This window comes from Bactrocera tryoni, chromosome 2 (assembly GCF_016617805.1).
Source record: "Bactrocera tryoni isolate S06 chromosome 2, CSIRO_BtryS06_freeze2, whole genome shotgun sequence".
Taxonomy (NCBI): domain Eukaryota; kingdom Metazoa; phylum Arthropoda; class Insecta; order Diptera; family Tephritidae; genus Bactrocera; species Bactrocera tryoni.
In genome coordinates, this window is record NC_052500.1 from 37,044,255 (window position 1) to 37,061,763 (window position 17,509).

Genomic DNA, 17,509 nt, shown 5'->3' on the forward strand with positions numbered 1-17,509 from the left:
GAGCTTCTCCAGAGAAGGAATATGCAAAAATAATGTTGCACACTTATATTTTTAAAATATTCTCGATTAAAAATTCAAAAATTCGTACTAACAAATGGTAATTCTCAATGTTTAAATTTATTAGTTTTAAAATCGCTTAGCACCCTCATCCTTGAAAGGGTTAAATTGTTTACAATTATAAGGAATGCGAGCGTTGCCACATCTTAAACACTAAATATGAAGGACTTTTAACGACAGCACTTTTTTTATTTTCACGTGATTATTTTTCTATCTTAACTATAGTAAAAAATTCTTTTCAACGTTTTCAAGTTATAATTGAGTTGTGAACACTTTTTTCATATACATATGTAAAAGTATAATATGTGATTTATATTTAAAAACAAAAATAAGTAAAACTCTATGATAATATAAAATTGATATCATTGGAATATAACATTTTTATATATTACAATATTATATTATATTAAGGTCATATCGCTCTAAAAAAATAACTATTGTCGATCCAATACCCGGGGTGACTGAAGAACTTTCGCGTAGTACTCTTTCCGGCGTTGCGGCCTTTGGACGCGCTCTAAAAAAAATTACCGTTGCTGAGCTAATACCCGGGGTGACTAAAGTACTTTCAGGTAGTACCTCTTCCTGTATGGGCGGCCTTCGGCCGCGCCCCAAAAAAATTATATTATTATTTATAAAAAACATGAAGCACTTTAAAAAATAATCCTGATCGAGAAATTACCCGTGGTAACCTAAGTATTTTATTACGTAATATTATATTATATTTGTAACACCCAGAAGGAAGAGTCGGAGACTCCATAAAGTATATACATATATAAATGATCAGTATGTTGGGCTGAGTCGATTTAGCCATGTCCGTCTGTCTGTCTGTCCGTCCGACTGTCTGTATATATACGAACTAGTCCCTCAGTTTTTAAGATATCGTTTTGAAATTTTGCAAACGTAATTTCCTCTTAAAAAAGCTACTCATTTGTCGGAACTGCTGACATCGGACCACTATAACATATAGGTGCCATACAAACTGAACTATCGGGATCAAGTTCTAGTATGGAAAACTTTCACATTTGAAAACGAATCTTCACGAAATTTGGAGTAAGTTATTGTTCATAGAAATAATGTAATATCGGAAGAAATTGTGCGGATCGGCTCACTATAGCATATAGCTGCCATACAAACTGAATGATCGGAATCAAATGCTGGTATGGAAAACTTTTGCATTTGACAAGATATATTCACGAAATTTGGTATAAATTATTTTCTAAGGCAACAATGTAATCTCCGAAAAAATTTGTTCAGATCGGCTTACTATAGCATATATGTATGTAGCTGCCATACAAACTGAATGATCGGAATCTAGTGCTGGTATGGAAAACTTTTGCATTTGACAAGATATATTCACGAAAATTTTCAGATCGGATTACTATAGCATATAGCTTCCATACAAACTGAATGATCGGAATCAAATGATTGTATGGGAAAACTTTGGCATTTGACAAGATATATTCACGAAATTTGGTATAGATTATTTTCTAAGGCAACAATGTAATCTCCAAAAAAATTGTTCAGATCTGATTACTATAGCATATAGCTTCCATACAAACGGAATCAAATGATTGTATGGGAAAACTTTGGCATTTGACAAGATATATTCACGAAATTTGGTATAGATTATTTTCTAAGGCAGCAATATAATCTCCGAAAAAATTGTTCAGATCCGATTGATATAGCATATACTGAAACTGAACACATAGTTACTAAAAGAAATGCACCTGTGAAGGGTATATTAGCTTCAGTGCAGCCGAAGTTAACGTTTTTTCTTGTTTGCTTATTAAATTTAAATAGGAAAATATCCATATATGTACATGGAAAGATGTTTATACTCATTTTAATTTACCTACATATAACCCGATATATTTTTTAATCAAGGGGACTTCCCTTTTCCAACGGTACCTTCAGATAGCGGAGCCAAAGAAATCAGAATTGTGCCAAGTTCCGTATATACTTAACAACTTTATTTTTTCAAACCATGTTAAGTTTACAATTTTCGATTCATAATAATATATAAGCAATACTGAAAAGCCACAGGTCAAAAATGTCAGCCGAGTCCATATACATACGTAAAAGATTCTTAACTTGAAAACGGAACACTAATATAATAAAATCCTTCATTCCTCTGTTTCCACTTCTTCTTCGGCACCGTAATCATCAAACGAATTATGGTCGAAATTTTGTTTAACAGTTTCCATGTTGCCATTTCCATTATACTCGTTATCTCCAATACTTTCAAAGTTACGAGGTCTTGCTAATTCCCCATCGCTCTTCCTAATATCGATATCCATAGCAATTTGCGGCAATACACCACCAGTGCGCATAATTAATTGTAATTGTTGTAAATATTGTTGCTCCTGTAAACGGCGCTCCTCTTCGCCCACATAATCAGACGACCTTTGCATTTGTTTTGTACTACTGTGTTCAGTATCTTTCAACAACACAGCATGTTTCTGTGTAACATGTAGTGCTAATGATCTTACGTCTTTATGCAATACTCCGCAAACAATACAAACTAGCGTTTCCTCCGAAGGCACAATACCAACTGATAATTGAACATCATTCGCAACATTCATGGCTATGTTGTTTTGTTCAGCAGTAAGATGAGCCTGGATGTGTTTGTTTAGATAGGTTTGCTGACTATAGGATTTACCGCAGATATGACAAGGGTATGACTTTTCGCCAGAATGAATTTTCATATGAACACTGAGGCTAGATGCTTGCGTAAAGGCTTTCTCACAGAGTTTGCATTGAAAAGGGCGTTCACCAGTGTGAATACGCATATGAATTCCAAGACTCCCTGATTGCGTAAAAGAACGATCACAAATAGAGCAAGTAAAAGGCTTTTCACCCATGTGACATTTCATATGCTGCACTAACTCCGATGATGTTCGAAAAGCTGCATGACAAATGGAACACTGATACACAAGTTGTTGTGTGTGCATTTGTAAATGTTTCTCGAGTAAGTCTTCTTGTTTAAAAGATTTATCACATTCAGGACAATTGAAAACTTCAGTGTCATCATGTGATTTGAGATGTAATACGAGCGAGCTTGAGTTAATAAAACCTACAAAAATAAATTAGGAAATCAAAATATGTAGTAAAGGAGATGCCATGAAAAATAAGACTACCTTTGTCGCATAAATAACACTGATGTGGCTTTCGTATGGAATGAGAACGCACGTGCACCATTAGACTGCTTGATTGTGTGAAAGCCTATCGTGAAAAAATTTTTTATTAATAATAATTGAATAAAAATTTTTTCTACTTACCTTTGGACATAATTCGCACTTATACGGTTTCTCACCACTATGAATTCTAATGTGAGTATTCAAACTGCCGATGTGTGTAAAGGTCTTTTCACAGATTGCACACTGAAATGGTTTGTTAGTAATATGGCATCGCACATGTTTTGAAAGGTCCCCGGCGTTTTGAAATGAGGCTTCGCAATGTGCACATTGAAAACATTTTTGGTCTCCATTTGTTAAAGCAGCAAGTTGTGCATTTTGTGCTGCGCTGCGTCTTCCTCTCCCTGGCTTGGGGAGAACGGGTATTATAGCCATATTAGTTAAGCATTCATCGCTAATATTTTTCGTCAATGGCTTAAGTAATATGATCGAAGTAGATTCACGAGGATCCGCAGTCTTTAATTTAATCATTGGATACGCAGACTCACTAGTTGTACAGAAAGAATTTGTGGACTCATTTCCAACAATCTCTTCATAAATAGCGGGTGGCACTGTGTTGGTACTTACTGAAGTCATACGTGTGTAATCTTCATCTTGACCTTGATGGTTATTCAAACTGGTATCTATAGTTACCGAATTGGAATTGGAAACGCTAACAGTAGTTGAACTACTGCTTGAAGTTTGAGAAGAACTGCTGGAAGAATCATCGTCTGAATCCGAATCGCTATCCGAATCATCATCTCCATCATCGCCCTCCATATCAACTATTTCGCAAACTGGTTCAAGTACCCAACTATAATCTTGATCATCATCATCAGATGCGGTTTTATTCTCTTCGTCGCTTTCTAATGGTTGTGGATGTTGATTGTTCATATGTTGATATAACATATATGGATTTATAAAGTATGCAGGGCAGCACATACAATGAAATGTTAAATCCGGTTGCAGAGAGTTCGTATCTGATTTCGACGCAGTAGAAAAAGTTAAATCTTTCAAAGCGGGTATAATAGGCGTTATTGTGAGAGGAAGATTCATATTTGCCATATTAAAGGAATTTAACTGAACCGTCATTTTGTTATATGACCTTCCTTTCCAATTTATATATGTTGATATTTTATTTTAAGGCTGAAATTATAACCGAGAATGATGATTATATAAATTAATTTTAATAAAGATTTTTACCTTTTGTTTGAACTTTTATAATTTAATTTTGCTCCTAAGCGCTTGCTAGGATTGTTACTTTCGAACGATCGTATCCCTCCATATCATTAATACACTGAATTTAGATGTAACATCTTCTACGTACACTTTTTCCGGTTCTTTAGTTTCATACATAAGTTTTTACTAGTTGGCTGTATTGCTGGCTCGCGACAATTAATTTATATAAAGACCCGAATTGATTAATGAAATTAAACCGCAAAAGAATTTTTTAATTTGTGTTTCATATTTAAAAAAATACTTGTTTTCTATTATAAAGCGTCCGCTCCTTAAATGCACGCCATAATTGTTGACATTTGTTGTAATACCAAATTACCTACAGCGTTACAAATGGTTAAGGTATACACAGACTGTCATTTTTCATATGATGAAGGCTGTGTGCCAAGCGGTAGTGAAATGAAAATTCTGACAGCTAAAATTGAAACTTTTCCGTTTTTCGTGGTGATTCCGATGGTATAAATTATACCCATACCCCGAATTAGGTAAATAACTTTAAATACACTTATAAATATGAATACAATTTGAAAAATTTTTTCTCTGTTGGGAAGCTACACTATCTGTGGCGAACAAAGGCTATACTAAATTTTCAAAAAATTAGGGATCCATACTAAAACTCCAACCATTGATTATGGAACAAAATAATGTACTACACTTTTCATATACATTTTATATTTCTTACACATCATAATGTATAATATCTACCAAAAAAGTAGCGACAGCATATTTCGAGTATTATGGTTTTGTCACAATAAGTGTTTTTATCAATTAAAAAAAGATATAGATAAATGTCGACGCTATAAAAGCTTTTTTATTTATACTTTTAAATTAATCCTTACCAAAACAAATGACTTCATATCTAAGTGTGCTTCAATGACAATATGTAATTTTTGGTGCAAGCACTTCCCACGACAGCTGGTTCTACGCACCCGAAATGACCCAGATTTTATCCGGCCAAGGGCTGCTTTTTCCGCGATCTAACTTCGTTTGGATCGGTAAGTGTTCATCTAACTTTGCCGTCATTAGAGCAAAGCCTTGCATCAGGGTTGCTCCGTATCCTCCTGACTAGTGCTGGCATCGAGTCCAACCTGAGCCCGGAGGAATTTTTCTGCTGCGTTTGCGCTAAAAGGCTCCATCCAAACTCCAGTCGGTCAGGTGTAACACATGCAATGGATTGAGCCATCTTAAAACCTGCTCAGGTCTTAAGACACATATAGACTGGACGACGAGTTACGTGGCCCCATGCTGCCAACGCAATACTGCGACAGTAGCCTCTACGGCTGTGCAGCATAGCTCCCATTCTGACTTGTCCCCCCCACCCCAACCATCATCCCGCTCCAATTCTCGTGCGAGATCTACTCAGCAACTCCTGGTTTCCTGCACAGTCTGTTCCGTGTGTCAGATCGTCATACTTTGGAACGTCACATAAGTCAATTGCAATTCCTGCACTTGCTGGTGTTACTTTCCGGCGTCTTCCGGGCTGCGCACACGCGTAACTGGAGGGAGTCGTACGTTGCCCCATGCTGCAGGAGTCTGCCCCCACAGTGCAACTCCTGCGGGTTCTACAGCTACAATAAACACCACCTACACGTCACTCTTTCACCCGAAAAATCACCCACGGACACCCACGACAAACCCGTATGCTTCAATTCAACTGAAACGGGCCCCAGAGTAAGATCGAGGAGATAGTTGCACTTATGAACCGGGAACGCGTTTCGATAGCTGCGGTCCAACGATCGTAGGGGAATGGCGTTGGATCGGATCGGAAGAGTGGTCCCACTACTGAAACCTGGAAAACCCTCCAACAAACGAAAGTCCTGTCGACCCGGTAGTGAACACACTTGAGGCCTTGCTACTCCCGACCTTCACTCACCACCTGAGCCCACCCTGTGAGAGAACGTTACTCGTAGTGTTGGATCTGACAAAAGCTTTTGACATTGTCAATCACACAACGGTACTGCAGTACATCGAAAAAACTACGCTCACTCCAGGACTCAAGAGGTGGACCATGAACTACATGAGCGGTCGACAACCATTCGTACTATTTCGAGGAGAAATATCTAAATTGAGACAAAGAAAAGTTGTTGGAAACTTACAAGGCAATCGGCCGGCTGGTCCTCAATCACGCCCCACCAATATGATCGCCTGGATGCAGTGGTACGCAGATGAAGAAACTTCAGACCTGCCAGAACACTGCACTCCGGAACACGACGAAATATCTACATAGTAAGAAATTTTATAATCCCAATTAAGGAGCATAATGACCTCCTCTCCAAACAGTTCCTGCTAGGATGTTTTCGCAGAAATCACCCCTGCAGCCACCTGCTTGGAGTGGAACCACCTCCTAGGAACGGACTTCGGACGCAACTCACTTCCGACAGGTACTGACCGCCATTCACAGTGCATGTATCAAGACCTTCACCGACTCCCTTCCAGTGAATGGCGTTCTTGGAGTCAAATCACCACCCATTGCAGGCGAAGAGCTCGAGTTGCTGCGAGAAACGCGAGTGACCCTTGCGCAGCTTCGTTCTGGATACTGTAGCAAGTTAAACTCCTACTTGTCCAGAATAGACCCAGACTTATCCAACAAATGTCCTGCGTGCAATGAGTCCCAGCATGACATTGGCCACCTTGCCCCCTCATCTTTTCCCTTTGGTTCGACCCCGTCGAAACAGAACGTTTCCTGGGCTTCCCGCTAGATGACAACAACCTAGATAACCCCTATCATCCTAACGGGGATTATATATCCGTTAGAATAACAACAGGCAAAAGCTTATAGCACACTAACTGTCAAATTGATTGCTATTGCAGTTGGGAAGTTCTTTAAAAAAGTGTAGGTTATTATTATTTATTTGAACTAGTGTTTTTTTCTCAAATTTCAGTATCCGAACAGCTTTGCGACTCAAGTAATTCTTATAATTTTTCAATTACTTTTTATGGATTTTAGATCTGAATTTTTTAGAAATACTTGTAGTTCCCAGGCGAGGGTATCAAAATCACGGCGTGATGAACAATCTTCATCAGAAACTGTAAATCGTCTTGCAAGTCAAATACGCATCGCAATCGCGTGCAATTAAATGTGATATTCCCCGTGGCCGACGCGCAAAGGACCATAAATCTTTCGCAGGACCTTTCTTCTTCTTTTGTTCGTCGAGAGAGGACTTTACTTCTCAATTGCCTACTCAGTCCGAAGTAGCACCTGTTGGCAAGAGAATCCTGCGTTGAATTTCGAGGCTGTTAATGCTGATTCCACGATAGATGAAATGATTTACATCTTCGAAGTAATGACTGTCAAGAGTGTAGAGGAAGTCTAGTCGCGAGTGCGACGACTGTTTGTTTGAGGACAGGAGATATTTACTCTTGCCCTCGTTCACTGCCAGATCCATTTGCTTTGCTTCCTTATCCAGTCTGGAGAAAAAAGAACTAACGGCGCGGGTGTTGAGGCCAACGATATCAACATGATCAGAGTCGATTCTCTTTTCACGGGTCTTTTCCAAAATTTGGCTCATGGTGAATATCTGGTCGTTTGTTGATTTTCCAGATCTTAAGCCACACTGATAAGGTCCAATCAGTTTGTTGACGGTGGACTTTAATCTTTCACAAAATACGCTCGATAGAACCCTATATGAGATGTTAGGGAGACTTATCTCACGGTAGTTGGCGCAGATTGTGGGGCCTCCGTTTTTGACCACATTCTACAAAGAAGTTAATGCATGCTCCTTACCAGTTCTTCGCCACCATGAATAGCTCAGCTGACAATCCATCCTCCCCCGCCGCTTTGTTCTTCTTCAAACGGGTAATTGCTATTCGAACTTCTTCATGGTCGGCAATGGAACGTCTGTTCCGTCGTGATCGATTAAGGACTCGGGTTCGACGTGTCATGGTGTCATGCTTTCACTGTTATGCTATCACTAGATCACCTTTGGGGGTTCTACAATATTATACTCCGGTCTTGAAGCCTTCTGTTAGTCGCCGCGTTTTTTTCGAACATTACCCCTGTCGGTCAGCTTATCAAGCTCTTCATACTCACGTATTTCGGCCTTTTTCTTTTTCTGTCCGCAAATGCGTCTCGCTTCCCTCTTCAACTCTCGATATCTTTCCCATCCCTCACGTGTTGTGGTCGATCGTAACGTTGCGAGGTAGGCAGTCTATTTTCTCTCCGCTACGACACAACACTCCTCGTCATATCAGCTGTTCTTTTGCATTTTCCGAAAACCAATGGTTTCGGTTGCAGCTGTACGTAAGGAGCTTGAAATGCCGTCCCACAGTTATCTTATATTGAGTTGCTGATGAGTGCTCTCAGAGAGCAGGAGTGCTAGTCGAGTAGAAAACCGTTCAATTGTCTGTTGTGATTGCAGCTTCTCGACGTCGAACCTTCCTTGTGTTTGTTGGCGTGCGTTTTTTGCTGCACAGAGGCGGATGCGAATATTGGCTGCAGCAAGATAGTGGTCCGAGTCTATGTTAAGACCTCGGAGGTACGCATGTCTACCACAACATGATAGATATGGAGACAGCTAGGTAGCTTGATGAATTTTCTTATGCTGGAATTTAGTACTACAGGTAGCCATATTTCGTGCTCCGACGAAGTCGATCAGCCTCAACCCATTTGGGGATGTTTCATCGTGGAGGCTGAATTTGCCGACTGTAGTGCCAAATTTCGTGCTCCGACGAAGTCGATCAGCCTCAACCCATTTGGGGATGTTTCATCGTGGAGGCTGAATTTACCGACTGTAGTGGCAAATATACCTTCTTTGCCCACCCTGGCGTTAAAGTCGCCAAGCATGATTTTGACATCTTGGAGGGGCAACTCTCGGAGCCTGGGCGCAGAGTGTATCATCCAATAGGTAGCCTTCTACCATCATCAGGCCAAAGTCCACAATTCTTACAAATCTATTTCATATCATATGCAGATCAGCAATTGCTATAGTCAAACATACTTAGCTGTAATGCGAAAAATTTATTTAATTAACGCACTACCGGAGCAAAGATAGTAAAAGGCATTTTTACAGAAATTAAAAAATAATAATGATACAAAAAAATATTTTCATGTTCGAATTTCCTTAATTTTACTCATTTTTAATGACTCCACCCAAAAACGAGAAAGTATGTGTGGGATTATAACTTTTGAAATGATTGTTTAATACCCGTGCGAAGCCGGGTGGGCTGCTAGTTGCGTTATAATAATATTTTTTTTTTGCAATATCTTTTTATTTATTCAATCTTCTTTTTTGTTGTAAAAAAACCTAACAATAAGTTATAAAATCTTAAATTTATTTAAAAACAAGACAAGCTCAATCAAGTGATTGAACTGTTTCGGTGATACGTTGCTCCTTAGTACGCGGGCATATATCTTCTTTTAAGGCGTGTTTAATCGAATGGAATATACCAAAGCATTAGCCAAAGGGTTGGGGTGATCTCGGAGTTTAGATATATATTTAATTCTACAGTCCTCTACTTCTTTCTTTACCATAGGAATACCAAGATCTTTATGGATATTTTCATTACGCATGTACCATAATATATAATAATATAAACATCTTATTAATTCGTAATTATTAATTTCTTTATGTTATTGTTTGTTCACTCCCTACTGAAATGACACTTAAATAAGGGAAGTCTTGACTCCTTTTGAATTTTTGTTATTTATCCGAAATATTGGAAACTTAAATTAAGATGAAATTAAATAAAAATTGATCCAATGGTTAACTGGTTTCCCCGTGTAATTGAATGACGTGATCAGGCAAAAAAGTGAGGCTTACGAAAGCACATGTAAAATTCATCGGACAATTGAACTCGGAGGATGGAGTCATGTGTAGAAGTTCACGCAAGTGAGGAAAGTTCTCTGATCGCCATTCACTTGGGAGTGGCCAAAAGTGATTCTTTTACACATGGCTCAAGCAGCTCACTACTTCCGGTCTTTGACCAAGTATCCTCTGGGTAGCCTAAGAACATCCGTTCGAAGGCGAGCTAAAGTGAGAAATCGAAACATCCCCTACATAGGGTTGTGCGCTGGCTTTGGGACCCGCCACGTAAAAAAAACACCCCCAGTGAATAGCTATAACCAGCCTCGGATGAGAGACCCCCCTTTTGATGACGACCATGGCAAACGAAATAAGCACTACGAATTAAGGGCATGCACCTGGAAAGTCCGGTCCCTTAATTGGGAAGGTGCCGCTGCCCAGCTGGTTGATGTCCTCGTAAAAACAAAGGCTGACATCACCGCCATCCAATAAATGCGATGGACGGGACAAGGACAGAGACGAGTAGGTCCTTGTGACATTTACTACAGTGGCCATATAAAGGAGCGCAAGTTTGGTGTTGGATTCGTGGTAGGAGAGAGACTCCGTCGCCGAGTACTATCATTCACTGCGGTGAATGAACGTCTAGCCACAATCCGCATCAAAGCGAGGTTCTTCAACATATCGCTGATCTGCGCCCACGCCCCGACGGAAGAGAAGGACGATGTGACCAAAGATGCCTTCTATGAGTGCTTGGAGCGCACTTATGAAGGCTGCCCCCGCCACGATGTCAAAATCGTGCTTGGCGACTTTAACGCCAGGGTGGGCAAAGAAGGTATCTTTGACACTACTGTCGGTAAATTCCACGACGAAACATCCCCAAGTGGCTTGAGGCTGATTGACTTCGCCGGGGCCCGAAATATGGTTATCTGTAGTACTAGATTCCAGCATAAGAAGATTCATCAAGCTACCTGGCTGTCTCCGGATCGAAAAACTACCAACCAGATCGATCATGTTGTGATAGACGGAAGACACGACTCTAGTGTTTTAGATGTGCGTGCGCTCCGAGGTCCTAACATCGATTCGGACCGCCATCTTGTTGCAGCTAAGATTCGCACCCGCCTCTGTGCAGCAAAAAACGCGCGCCACCAAACACAAGGAAGGTTCGACGTCGAGAAGCTGCAATCACAACAGACAGCTGAACGATTTTCTACTCGGCTTGCACTCCTGCTCTCTGAGAGCACTCGTCAACAACTCGGTATAAGGGAACTGTGGGACGGCATTTCAAACTCCTTACGTACAGCTGCAACCGAAATCATTGGTCTTCGGAAAGTGCAAAAGAACAGCTGGTACGACGAGGAGTGCCGTGTCACAGCGGAGAGAAAACAGGCTGCCTACCTCGCAACGTTACGATCGACCACTACACGTGCGGGATGGGATAGATACCGAGAGTTGAAGAGGGAAGCGAGACGCATTTGTAGACAGAAGAAGAAAGAGGCCGAAATGCGTGAGTACGAAGAGCTTGATAAGCTGGCCGACAGGGGTAATGCTCGAAAATTCTACGAAAAAATGCGGCGGCTAATAGAAGGTTTCAAGACCGGAGCATACTCTTGTAGAACCCCCAAAGGTGATCTAGTCACTGATGCCCAGAGCATACTTAAATTATGGAGGGAACACTTCTCCAGCCTGCTGAATGGCAGTGAACGCACAACACCAGGAGAAGGAGAACCCGATTCCCCAATCGATGACGATGGAGCAGACGTTCCATTACCCGACCATGAAGAAGTTCGAATAGCAATTGCCCGCCTCAAGAACAACAAAGCGGCAGGGGCCGACGGACTGCCGGCCGAGCTATTCAAACACAGCGACGATGAACTAATAGGGATTATGCATCAGCTTCTTTGTAAAATATGGTCGGACGAAAGCATGCCCAACGATTGGAATTTAAGTGTGCTATGCCCAATCCATAAGAAAGGTGACCCCACAATCTGCGCCAACTACCGTGGGGTTAGTCTCCTCAACATCGCATATAAGGTTCTATCGAGCGTATTGTGTGAAAGATTAAAGCCCACCGTCAACAAACTGATTGGAGCATATTAGTGTGGCTTCAGACCTGGAAAATCAACAACCGACCAGATATTCACCATGCGCCAAATCTTGGAAAAGACCCGTGAAAGAAGAATCGACACACACCACATCTTCGTCGATTTCAAAGCTGCTTTCGACAGCACGAAAAGGAGCTGCCCTTAGTAACGTATGCCACTAGTATACTTACGTGGTATAGTATACGTATTAGATCGAAAATAAAACGCACTTTTCACACTCGTTATAAAATTTATTTGATTCCAAAATTGATGTATATATATATATACATATACTCTATGTGTATATTTTGTTGTGACGTTCTGCGGAACCCACTGCTGCACACGGTGGACGAACTTGCTGATTCACTTCACTCCCGTCACTTGGCGTTTTTAATAGGAAATTTGCGTTGATGATTGCGTTGAAAAAAAATGAAAATAAAATGTCACGGACGACTGCTTTGCTTCACGGATGCAAACGGTAAGAGCCCAATCCCGGTCGGATCAATCCCTTTTGATGGTTTGGGTGGTGAATATTAGCTGACATTACGAGTCGTCTCGTTAATAATCGTATGGTTGTTGTGTTGTAGTAATGATCGGTGTTTGATGCGTGTGTGTGTATTGGGGTATGCTGTGAGCTGGTGTGTGATGAGGTGTTGTGACGTGACGTGATGTGTGGTGATGTGATGTTGCAGAATGCTCATAGCTCATGTGAACATCCCGGCCCCCCCTATGCGAGTTAATCGGCTAGGAGCCGCTGCAGCTGTTGCAGTGTGTTAAGTACAGCGCTCAACCCTGTTGAGCGTCGTTGTTGCTGGCAATGAGCCTGGCGTGGCGGAGATGGCCGTGTACGTGTTGTCGTTGATTGGCTGCTTCGACGTCGCCGGATAGCATCGATGCGTGGTCTGGTACGGGTGTTGGTGCTACTTTCCGACGGATTGGCTCGGCGGGGAAAACGATGAAAAAGAGTGTGATGGGGCCTCTGGCAATATTGACAGGCGCCGTCGGCCCAGCACTCTATGGTGGCGTGGTCATCTGCCAGGCAGGTCATGCAATGCCCATGGGCTCTTGCAACCTGTTTTCGTTGAGCGGGCTTCATGCTCTTAAAGATGGTACATCGTTTCAGGGCGTGTGGGCGATGGCACAGGCTGCAACATGGAGGCCCCTGTGGCTCCAACAGCTGCTCTTCCCTCATCTCCCTGACTGCTTCGGTGGATGGCGGTGGTCGCATAACCCTGGTCCGTGGAGCGGCAACGGGTGCAGCCGACGCTTTGGGAACAGCGATTTCGGACCTTACGGTGTTGGAGGTGGTTTGGGTCTCCTCTACGTCCATTTCTATGGGAATATAAGATTGCATTAAATTGATTTTATTTATCATCTTATGATGTAGTTGTTGTAGCTACATATCTATACATATGTATATGTATAATAAGTTGATCTTCAACGCGCTTGTTTGAATTTATTTTTATGTACGGATTATAAAGCGGGTTATTTTCGAATTAGCGGAATTGTTTTATTATTTTTCGATTAATTTTGCGAGTTATTTTGCGGTTTTGGTTGAAGTTGTTCTTCGCCGTTTGGAAGAAAGCACAGTTTGGTAACTGGTCGAGTTAATATGCCGGTTTGTGTTCGAACATCGACTACTCGTATGTGACCGTCTGATCCTCGATGAACCTTTTCAATGCGGCCTAGTCGCCATTCTGTTGGAGGAAGGCATTCGTCCTGTATGATGACGCATTCTCCTGCATTGGCTTCCTTCTGGGCCGTTTTCCATCGATATCTCTTATGGAGATCTTTGAGATAGTCTTCCTTCCATCTGTGGCTGAATTCGTGATGGAGAATCTTGATTTTTTCCCATCGATTTATTAAAGTGAGTGAGTCTCCTTCTGTCTCAGGTATGGCGAGAAGAGGAGCTCCTCTGAGGAAATGACCTGGTGTAAGAGCTGTGAAATCGGAGGGATCTTGCGAGAGTGGTGATATAGGTCTTGAATTTAATACGGCTTCAATACGAGTGAGTAGTGTAGTAAACTCCTCATAATTGAATTTATGATTACCAGCCGTTTTCTTTAAATGGGACTTAAAGCTTTTTACTGCTGATTCCCAAAGTCCGCCCATGTGTGGAGAACATGGAGGTATAAATTGCCAATCGATCCCTTGGGGTGCATATTTGTTAACTATTTCAGGGGAGACTTCTTTCATGAAGTTTATAAACTCTTTCTCTGTTGCTCTTTGGGCTCCGACAAAGTTTTTCCCATTATCGCTCATTATTTTTGAAGGAAATCCGCGTCGTCCGACAAAGCGTGCAAATGCTGCAAGAAAAGCCGCAGTAGTCAGATCTGAACAAAGCTCGAGGTGTACTGCCTTTGTCGTAAAACATACAAAGACAGCCACATACCTTTTTCTAAATGAAGAAGACCTTAACATGGAGGCCTTTATCTGGAAAGGTCCAGCAAAATCAACCCTAGTAATGGTAAAGGGTAGAGCATAGTTGCAGCGTTCAGGTGGTAAAGCTGTCATGATCTGCGTACGCATTTTGTGTTTGTACATGGTACATGGTTTACACATAATAATCGTCCTTTTGATTTGTGGCTTTAATCGCGGTATATAAAGTTCTTGACGGCCCATTTGTTGCATTAAGCGATGCTCACCATGCAGTGTAAGCTGGTGCAGATATACTAGAAAAAGGTAAGTAAAACGGGATTTCTCGGGCATAATGATGGGATGTCGTTCGTTATAACTAAGGCTGGAGATCGCTAATCTTCCATTTGCCCTTATTAATCCCTTAGAGTCCAAGAATGGATTTAAAACGAGAACTGAGCTTCCCTTTTCGAGAGGTCGCTTTTCGAGCAACTTTGATTTCTCTTCGCTGAAAGAGCGAGTTTATGTATATAATATTAGACTGAACTTGGCATGTTGCAAGTCGGAATGCGTTCGTTGTACGAAAAAATCATTTGGTGTTCCTTTCATTTTTTGTTTAAGTCTTTGAATGAATTTGTGCATGTAAGCGACTACTCCTAGTGCTCTAGCAAATGAAGAAAGTTGGTGGAGAATATCATCCTCTTCTGGAGTGATATGAAAATTTTCAATTTTCCGACTTTCCGGCGGTATTATATTACGAGCGGGAGACTTTGGCCAGAATTCCTGTGATTCTGTTAGCCATGTTGGACCATTTCACCAGAGTGTAGTGCTGGTGAGGTGCAGTGGCTTGCAACCTCTTGTCACAAGATCCGCTGGGTTATCTGCACTTGCAACATGTTGCCATTTTGCTGGGCCAACTAAGTCCAAGATTTGAGATATTCGATTAGATACATAGGTCTTCCAGCAATAGGGTGGTTTTTCTAACCATGCTAAAACTATTTCTGAGTCGGACCAAAGATAAGTTTTATGATCGGTTAATTTCAGATGGGTTTGAACTATGGAAATTAATTTTGCTAACAGAAGAGCACCATTCAGTTCAAGCCGTGGCAGACTGAGTGTCTTCAAAGGTGCAACTTTGGCTTTGGCTACCAGGAGATGTGCAGATATTTTGTTATCGTACTGTGTGCGTACGTAAACTGTTGCGCAATAAGCCTTTTCAGAGGCATCACAGAAACCGTGTAATTCTGTGTTAATGTTAGGGGTGAAATTTACCCATCGAGGGATTCGAATTTCTGAAATAGTATGCAAATTGTTAGCAAATTGTACCCATTTTGTTAAACGTACAGGTTTTACCTGTTCATCCCATTCAGTGCCATCTTGCCACAATTCTTGAATGAGGATTTTTGCTTGAATCATTATTGGCGAAAGCCATCCTGCGGGGTCGAAAAGTTTTGCCACCGAGGAAAGTATTTGGCGTTTTGTACTGGCGGACATTGCAGATATTGACTCAATTGTATATGAGAATTGATCTGTTATCGCATTCCATTGAATTCCTAGAGTTTTAGTTGTACTAGCCTTTTCAAATTTAAGGAAGTCTGTATCTAATAAGTCTTCCTTTTTAATGTCTTTTATTATATCCGGGTGATTTGAAGTAATTTTCTTTAGAGGGAAACCTGCTGAATTTAATGCTTTGATCACTTGCGATAGTGATTCGCTTGCTAATGTGATACTGTGGCTGCCTGATAGTATGTCGTCCACGTATGTTTGTGTTTGCAACACAGAAGAAGCTAAAGGCAAATTTGTTGCATTTGTTTTTGCCACTTCATGCAGTGTCCTGATCGCCAAATAGGGTGCGCAATTGATGCCAAAGGTGACGGTTTTAAGTTTGTAGTCGCTGATTGGACTATTACTTGATTTACGGAAGACTATACGCTGGAAATCTTGGTCATCTTTATGTACTAGTATTTGCCTGTACATTTTCTCTACATCCCCATTAAAAACGTATTTAAACATGCGCCAATTTAATATTAACAGCATGAGATCAGGCTGTAAGGTTGGCCCTGTGTATAGTACATCATTGAGTGATTTGCCTGAGCTCGTACACTTTGAGGCAATGAAAACCACTCGTACTTTTGTTGTAATTTTATCAGGTCTTATTACCCCATGATGTAATAGATAAAAAGATAAATATCTACCTTTAGATACCTTTTCATATGGTACAGCTCTTCCATACGATTGAGGTCAAGATATTCGTCCATCACGTTATCGTATGCCGATTTAAGCTCACTTTTCTTTATCAGGCTTTTTTCCAGGACTGCTGATATTCTAGAGTGGCCTAGAGCTATGGTTTCAGGGAAAGTTGGTTTGAATGGTAATCGCACAACATAACGACCATGTTCGTTTCTTGTTGTTGTGGATTTGTAATAGGCTTCGCATGCCTGGTCTTCTTCTGAAAGCTGGGTAATTTGGGGTAATTCTTCTATTTCCCAGAATTTTTCAAGTTGATTGTTTAAAAACTCGTTTGAGATATTTTCCACTTGTCACCACACAAGAATTAATTTTTTCAGGGACTTGGCCACTTATAATCCACCCAAATATTGTATTTTGGGCTAACAATTTATTGGAGATTTTCTCAATACCTTCAAGAATTATTTGAGGTATTAAGTCACTGCCTAATAATATGTCGATTTGTGATGGGGTATGACAATTGGGATCTGCTAATTTAAGATGTGAGCATTTTTCCCAGTGTATTTTATTTACTTCATAGCTTGGAAGCAAATTGGTAAGTTGCGGTAGAACGATGGCTTGCGCATCTATTCTAATATCCGCATTTGGAGATACTATCGTAATTGGGCATATTTTGTTC

At 41.0% G+C, this 17,509-nt stretch overlaps 2 protein-coding genes across 2 annotated transcripts; both read right to left on the bottom strand.

Moving 5' to 3' along the window:
- Positions 1–2,005: 2,005 nt before the first annotated feature.
- Positions 2,006–4,776, bottom strand: LOC120768573 (zinc finger protein 391). Its single transcript, XM_040095321.1, has 4 exons — positions 4,434–4,776; positions 3,336–4,376; positions 3,195–3,279; positions 2,006–3,130 (listed from the first exon to the last, which is right to left on the bottom strand). Exons 2-4 carry the CDS (start codon positions 4,320–4,322, stop codon positions 2,181–2,183), a joined length of 2,022 nt encoding a protein of 673 aa, XP_039951255.1. The 5' UTR covers positions 4,323–4,376; positions 4,434–4,776; the 3' UTR covers positions 2,006–2,180.
- Positions 4,777–13,024: 8,248 nt separating this feature from the next.
- LOC120767807 lies at positions 13,025–13,641 on the bottom strand. Its single transcript, XM_040094080.1, has one exon. The coding sequence runs from the start codon at positions 13,616–13,618 to the stop codon at positions 13,025–13,027; it is 594 nt and encodes a 197-aa protein (XP_039950014.1). The 5' UTR covers positions 13,619–13,641.
- Positions 13,642–17,509: the final 3,868 nt, after the last annotated feature.

Bases quoted from the DNA above. Each gene is read 5' to 3' on its own strand.
- LOC120767807 (XM_040094080.1), bottom strand. From the start codon at position 13,618: ATGGACGTAGAGGAGACCCAAACCACCTCCAACACCGTAAGGTCCGAA.
- LOC120768573 (XM_040095321.1), bottom strand. From the start codon at position 4,322: ATGACGGTTCAGTTAAATTCCTTTAATATGGCAAATATGAATCTTCCT. The intron at 3,280-3,335 runs GTAAGTAGAAAA...TTTTCACGATAG, and splicing joins AGTGCGAATTATGTCCAAAG to GCTTTCACACAATCAAGCAG. The intron at 3,131-3,194 runs GTAGTCTTATTT...TTATTTTTGTAG, and splicing joins GTGTTATTTATGCGACAAAG to GTTTTATTAACTCAAGCTCG.